This window comes from Belonocnema kinseyi, chromosome 5 (genome assembly GCF_010883055.1).
Source record: "Belonocnema kinseyi isolate 2016_QV_RU_SX_M_011 chromosome 5, B_treatae_v1, whole genome shotgun sequence".
In the NCBI taxonomy this organism is placed as follows: Eukaryota; Metazoa; Arthropoda; class Insecta; order Hymenoptera; family Cynipidae; genus Belonocnema; species Belonocnema kinseyi.
In genome coordinates, this window is record NC_046661.1 from 41,527,112 (window position 1) to 41,534,538 (window position 7,427).

At 36.3% G+C, this 7,427-nt stretch overlaps 1 protein-coding gene across 1 annotated transcript; it reads left to right on the top strand.

Annotated features, from left to right (window-relative positions):
• Window positions 1–298: 298 nt before the first annotated feature.
• On the top strand, window positions 299–856 carry LOC117173618. Its single transcript, XM_033362257.1, has one exon. The coding sequence runs from the start codon at window positions 299–301 to the stop codon at window positions 854–856; it is 558 nt and encodes a 185-aa protein (XP_033218148.1).
• The last annotated feature ends 6,571 nt before the right edge of the window (window positions 857–7,427 follow it).

A 7,427-nucleotide genomic window follows, 5' to 3' on the forward strand; every position in this document is an offset into this window, starting at 1 on the left:
GCAACGAGGTCGAGGTCGTTCGCGCGGTGCCAACCTTACTCAAAGTTCCTAAATTTAATAAAAGCGACCCTATATCATTTTTTTGCATACTCGATTCTAGTTTTCTAAACGCCAGGATCATATCCGATAGAACTAAAGCCCACCATCTCATCGCTAACTTAGACGTAGAGATCATTCCACGTATAAAGGATTTAATCACAAATCTACCAGTGGACGAGTACTCGCAATTAAAAAAGAGGTTAATAAAAACCTTTCAGCATCAAACGAAGAGAGGACGCGATTTTTTTTGAGAGGCGAGATGGCCACCGATGGTAAACCCTCCCTGTTCTTAGCGAGACTCCGCGCACTCGACGTATATTGTTCGGATGATCTACTGCGAACTATCTTTCTTGAAAGCCTAACCCTACAAGTTAGGGCTATGCTGGCCATGTCTTTTGAAGACAACCTGCAAAAGTTAGCTCAAAAAGCAGATAGGATCACAGAGGCACTCGTTTTCAACAGTTTAAACGTTTCGTCAATCGCGAACACCGGGAGCAACAAAAACGCAAATAATAATTCAACTGAATTGCAGGAGTTAGCACGACAAATATCAGCTCTATCAAAAAGTGTCAACGAGAATGAGAAGTTTAAACCGCGGTCCAGTAGAGAACCCCGTTCGGAAAACCGTTACGGACCAAAACACCGGCAAAGATCTAGATCGCGATCGGGCAACCGTTGCCCTGACTCACGCGAATTTCACAATAACAAATTTTGTTATTATCATCAACGTTTCGGGAAAGGTGCACATAATTGCAGACAACCGTGTAGGTGGCGAAATCGAAGCATCCAGGGAAACGATTCAAGCGCATTCGAATAGAGGCGGTCGAACCCAGCGTTGTGTCCAAACGCCTGCACATAAAAGATGCCACATCTGGCCTATTTTTTCTAATCGACACGGGATCCGACGTTTCATTAGTTCCAACCAAATTTATAAACTCGAATCGCATAAAGAAAAACGAACTTGCTCTTTTCGTGGCAAACAACACGCCCGTAAAAACGCACGGAACCTGTTCGCTTAGACTTGACCTCGGACTACGAAGACACATGGTCTGGAATTTCTACGTAGCGGATGTTCCACATCCAATTATTGGAGCCGATATGTTGTCACATTTTAAGCTCGTACCAATTCTTCACGATGCCTGCCTGCTCGATCCGATTTCAAATTTGAAAACAAGAGGATTCATTAAAAGTGCAATTTCTTTCAGTTTAAACTTTTTAGATAAAAATAATCAATTCGCAAGAATACTTTTGGAATTCCCAGAACTAACATCCAGCGAACTGAGCGCTGACCCACACCATATTATAACGACGGGTCCTCATCTTTTACAACGCGCGCGTCGCTTAAATCCAGAAAAACTCGCAATAGATAAAAAGATAATTTTCGAGGACATGAAAAACGGATACTGTAGACCTTCTATAGCCCGTGGGCGAGCCCTATACACATGGTTACAAAAAAAACTGGTGAATGGCGGGTCTATGGCGATTATCGCCGGCTCAACGCTATCATCGTGCCGGATAAATACCCGGTACCTCACATCTTCGATTTCACAACCATTTTGAGGGACAAACGGATTTTTTCGAAGTTAGACCTTTTTCAGACTTACCACCGTATACCAATGGCGGCCGAGGAAATTCAAAAGACCGCAGTTATCACACCCTTTGGGTTCGAATACACTCGCATAACTTTTGATCTTCGAAATGCCGGCCAAACTTTCCAAAGATATATTAATTCAGCCATCGGCGACCTGGATTACGCTTTTATCTATATAGATGACATTCTGGTAGCTTCTAGAGATGCAGAGAAGCACGAGTGTCACCTCAATCAAAACTATTCAAAAGACTAAAAAATCATGCGTTAAAACTCAGTTTAGCCTAGCTCAATTTGGCCTAGCCGAAATCGAATTTCTCGGGTATATCGTATATTCAGAAGGTTGCACACCAACCTCAGAAAAGGTAAAGGTCATCCTGAACTATCCTAAACCACAAACGATCGTTCAACTACGTAGATTCCTCGGGATGATGAATTTTTATAGGCGCTCAATACCACACGCCGCCGAGGCACAGCCCAATTAAACGAATATATCCGCGATTCAAAAAAGAACGATAACAGACCGGTAAACTGGAACGAAAAATCAGAAGCCGCTTTTGAAAAGGCTAAACAAGATTTGGCTAACGCTACCATGCTGGTGCACCCGTCGCACAAGGAAGAAACGCGTTTGGTTTCAGGCGCATTCAACTACGGGATGGGAGCTTCGCTAGAACAGAGAGTGAAGGGAATTTGGAAACCTCTCGCATTTTTTTCTAAAAAATTCAACCCGGCACAAGGAGCCTATAGCGCTTACGACCGTGAATTAACAGCAATTCATGAAGCAATCCGTTATTTCAGATATTTTCTGGAGAGTAAGAACATCATAATTGCCACGGATCACAAGCCACTGACTCATATGTTTAGGCAGAAATCAGAAAAAATATAGATGAGACAGCAAAGGCAGGTATCCTTTATCTCTCAGTTTTCAACGAACATCGTCTAACCGGGTCCGGAAAATCACGTCGCCGATTCATTATCAAGGGTCGAGAGTTTATCACTACCAGCGGACTTCAGTTTAGTAGAGTTAGTAGAAGAGCAAGCGAGAGACGAAGACTTAAAATGGGTTATCGCAGACCCTGAATGCACATTAAATATCAAGAAAATACAGTGGGACAACGGCTGTGCCTCGCTATATTGCGAACTGTCAGGTGAAACACTAAGACCGTATATTCCGACAATATTTAGGAAACGAATGTTCGACCTATTTCACAGTCAAGATCACCCGGGAGCTAAAATAACTACGCGGGTCATCGCAAAAAAGTACGTCTGGCCACGCATGAGACGCGATATTACTGATTGGTGCAAAGAATGCATGCCATGCGAACAATCAAAAATATCACGGCACAATGTCACGGTTCCAGATCACTTTACCGCCCCGGATAAACGTTTTAAGCACGTAAACATTGACCTAGTCGGACCCTTGCGTGATAGTGATGGTTATCGTTATTTGTTAATCATACTAGATAGATTTTCGCGCTGGCCCGAAGCCATCCCAATCAAAAACTTGGACGCCAATACGGTAGCGCAGACATTCTTTAACAACTTGGTATCTGGATTCGGAGTACCCGAAACCCTCACAACGGACCAAGGTAAGCAATTCGAATCGCAAATTTTCTCTGCATTCATGAAACTCATCGGGTGTCATAAGGTACATACCACGGCCTACCATCCCGCTTCAAACGGCATGGTAGAGCGATGGCATAGATCTCTTAAATCCGCACTAATGTGTCACGTAGATTGAGATTGGGCTAAGTCACTCCCAACAGTGTTACTAGGACTACGTACGAACGTACTCGACGTCGGTGCGTCGCCAGCGGAACTTCTATACGAAACAATGTTGAGAATTCCCGGGGAATTTGTTCTGCCCGAGGAATTTAGCATAGATCCACAATTCTTCCTGGAAGAATTCCGTGAGTATATGCGAAAGTTCAAGCCGATACGAAATTGACGTCGACGGTAAGGCTCGTCAAGTATCAATTGATAATTTAAAGCCGGCATACTTCGTATGCGGCGATATTGGGCCACAAGGCGAAAACCTTTCATCCGAGGGGCCGGCGGGCACCGTCGTACCAAATCTCAAAACTTGTTCGAATAAAGAGAACGTAACCTTTAATGTATAAACTCACTTGGTTGCTTTTTGAAATATCTTTATTGTAAATATTGTATAAAATCGACCATGCGAGGCAACATCGTTGGTGAACACAGTGTATAAATTCTTAAATAATAATCTTTAGGTAAATTTAACAACGAAAACTTGTATAATTGCTAGCTAGTCACTATTGTAGGCCTACACAAAAAATGTAAATAAAACTATAATTAGCATACTCTAGAAATAAGATAAAAGGTAAATAGAACGTCGTGAATTGTATATATTATCCTGACACTTGTTGCAAAAAAACATTATACCATACGAACATGGGGTATTTGTAAGAGCGATCACGAGAAACGAATAGGTTATCTAATTCATAGAATAACGAACCAAGACTGATAGGTTTAATAAGTATATATTTTAAATATTGTTATCTAATGTGTAATGAATTAACTTTGTAAATAAATTTAAAAAAAAGACGGGGGGAATATTGTGGGGAGTCACAATGTAGATTTCATTTACCGAATAGAGTATCTACTCTTTGACAAGTCGTGGGTCTTCTTCCAAGTCCCCCACTCTATTGACCATCATGGCGACGCTTACCGCTTTTGGCGGTTACACGGTCTCGGACCACCCTAGAGGTTAGACCTGCGCTCCGGCACTCCGTGTTTCTCGTGACGCGCACACTGCTCGACTAACAGCCATGTTGGTTAACTGTGAAACATTAAAGACTGCTTTATACCTATTTTAAACTCGATGTTCTTGTTCTGCCTGCCTACACATTCTGGGGTGAAACTCAGTGAGCGGAGTTATTTTCGAGTAATCGACCAAGTGCGGAAGTGTGTGTTCTCAATCAACAGCGTGAGATATGCGCTCCACAATATATTCGGCCGCGCCAAATTATAGTGCATTTGAAATCCAAAATGGTAATAATCTAATTTTACCTTATAAGTGAATGGAAAAAAATTTTAATTGAGTAGAAAAGGTCTTGAAGGAATTTAAAGACTTTAAAGACTTTTTGAAATCAAAATTATGCCCAAAATGTAGCAAAGATGTTAGTATAAAATAGTAATAAAAAATTTGAATTAAAAAGTTTTTTTAAGTTATAATTTTTTGGAAATTAGTGGAAAAGTGAATTTGAAGATACAGTTAAGTTTTATTTAAATTTAAATAAACTAAAAAAACTGTCTGGCCAAATCAACCAGAATTTTGGTTAACGATGTCCTTACTATTTTTTTCTGGTTAAAGAAATAAAAATTCTGAAAAGAAATATCCTTATAAAAACTTACAAAAAATTTTTTTTCCTAAATTTCCTTATAGACCTAGACAAATGTCTTGTGAAATGTTGCATTTTGTAAATATCAGTGAATTTAGTGGTGTATGAGTTTTTTAACAGCTGTAAAGTGTAAGAAGCATTTTCGAAAGTTAAAGGAAATTACGGCTTGCTTCTACAGTTTAGCTAAGGCCATGTTATTATTATGAACCATTTTTTCAAATTGAAATAAGAAGTAACGCAATATTACAAAATATCATTTTCCCTGCTCCAGAAATCTAACGTTAAGAAAAATTGTAAGTTTGCCTAATTTTTTTTAAATAGCATAATTGCCATAATTTTCGTCTTTTTGTTGTTTTAATGTCTGAGCTAATTACATTTTTTAAACTGCAATCATTTTTAATAAATATATAAGTTTCCTTTAATAGTTTCCTTTATTTATTTATTTTGTATTCATTGAGAAAAATAAGTTGAAACTTTAAAATGTTCTCCATCGGTCATGTATAGAAAACTATACTTTCCAGCTGGTCGATTAAGCTTTTCTTTGCATTTATTTGATAAAGTGAATATTTATTTCTGACAATATTAAAATTTCCATTTTAATATTGAGTTTATTAAATTAAATAGGAAGATATTTTTAAATTATTTATGCCAAGCGTTATAATGCTTAAGACTTCTTGTTCTTCAAAAATCAATATATTCCAATCAAGATTTTTTTCTTACTTCTTGTAAACAAGAACAAATGTTTTCATGTAATAGATAAGTGACGAAATTTTGTTATCAAATAATTTTTTTTAATGTGATAAGCCGTGATTATTTTTGCCGGCTTTGTGAAAAAAGTTACTCTCTAAAGTTTGACTTAAGGGTCATTTTCGCGTTGCAGCGTATACATAAAGAAGAATCATGACAAAACGAAGATAGTGAATTTCTTCGCGCAAACTGTAGATTTGGCTTAACCCATTTTTCCCTCTGGACGTATTGTTCACCTTGGCGCACGGGGTATATCCTAAATTAATCTTTTCACGTAAAAAAAGTCGTGTCTACTAAAATATAATATTTTTCTTCTCGATGATCCAAATTAAAAGAAAAGGTTTCAAAGTGTAAAATTGAAAATTCAAAGCATTTAAAAAATTCTAAATTTAAGAATCAAACCCTAAACAATTTAAAATTCTACCATTGAAATTTAATTTGGTTTTGAATATAAGGGTTTAATATCGTAAAATTGATAACTGTAAGCCTTCTAACTTGATTAGGCTTAAATTAATGGCCTCCAAAATCTGATAATATCCAAATACAAACATTTAGAATTCTGCATTTCAATTTTCAATTCAAAACTTTCAAAATTAAATAATTTAAATTTATCAGATTACACTTGAGGCATATTCAAAATTTTTAAAATATTAATGCTGGTATTTTTTATTTATCAACTTTATGAAAAAATGTCAAATAATACAATTCTTGAAATTTCTGTTTATAAAATTACTCAATTTGAATGTTTTACATTGAAAATATATTAAAACCTTTAAATTTAAAATTCCTCTCCTTATAAAAAGTTTTATATTTTCAAGGCTTTACTTTTATTCCAATTTTCACGAGGTTTGACATTGAATAATCTACTTACTGCAGCTTTACATTATTTATATCCTAAAGCTGAAAAAATTGTATTGTCGAATCATAAGTGATTTCATTTAAAACGTTTAAAATTAAATAATTTGAATTGACAGGTTATACTCGAAGAATATTCGAAATTTTACAAATACTGAGATTTTGAATTTTGAATTTATAAACCAGTTTCTTTTAATAATTATTATTTTATTTTTACGCTTCTAAAAGAAAATAATTTCACTGTAATTTTAATTGTTTTCAATTCAAATTTCTCTCATTTAAAACCTTCTAATTTCAAAGGCTTTGAAGTTATAGTCCGATTTTCAAAACTGAATAATTTTGAATGGAATAATTATTTAATTGCTAACATACTTCTAATTTGAAATAAAATTGTTGGGTAATAAAGTATTTCCATGCGAAATAGTTATGCTGAAGTTTAAACGCTTCCTTTTATATTTTGACATTGTCGACTTCTGAAAAGCTTCAAACCAAAACTTTAGATGTCCTAACTACTTTCCTGAGTTTTTTTGTTGAATTTAACTAATTATTATAAAAATAAGAGAAGTTTTTAAAGTTTCTCCAGCTTATTTGAATGCTCTCCATTGTTGAAGCCAAGAAACAACCCACATACTAGGCAGTCTGATAATTCTCTGAAAAATGAAACACGGAGACGTTTTTTTGGCCAAAGTCGGTTTTATTTTTCAACATACTCTTTAGGTCGATACAGCGATTCCAACGATTTTCTAACTTTTTGATACCGTCCGAAAAGTACTCGATCGGAAGGTCTCCAAAATACGCCCCAGTTTCAGCTATGAGCTCCTCATTTGAGTAAA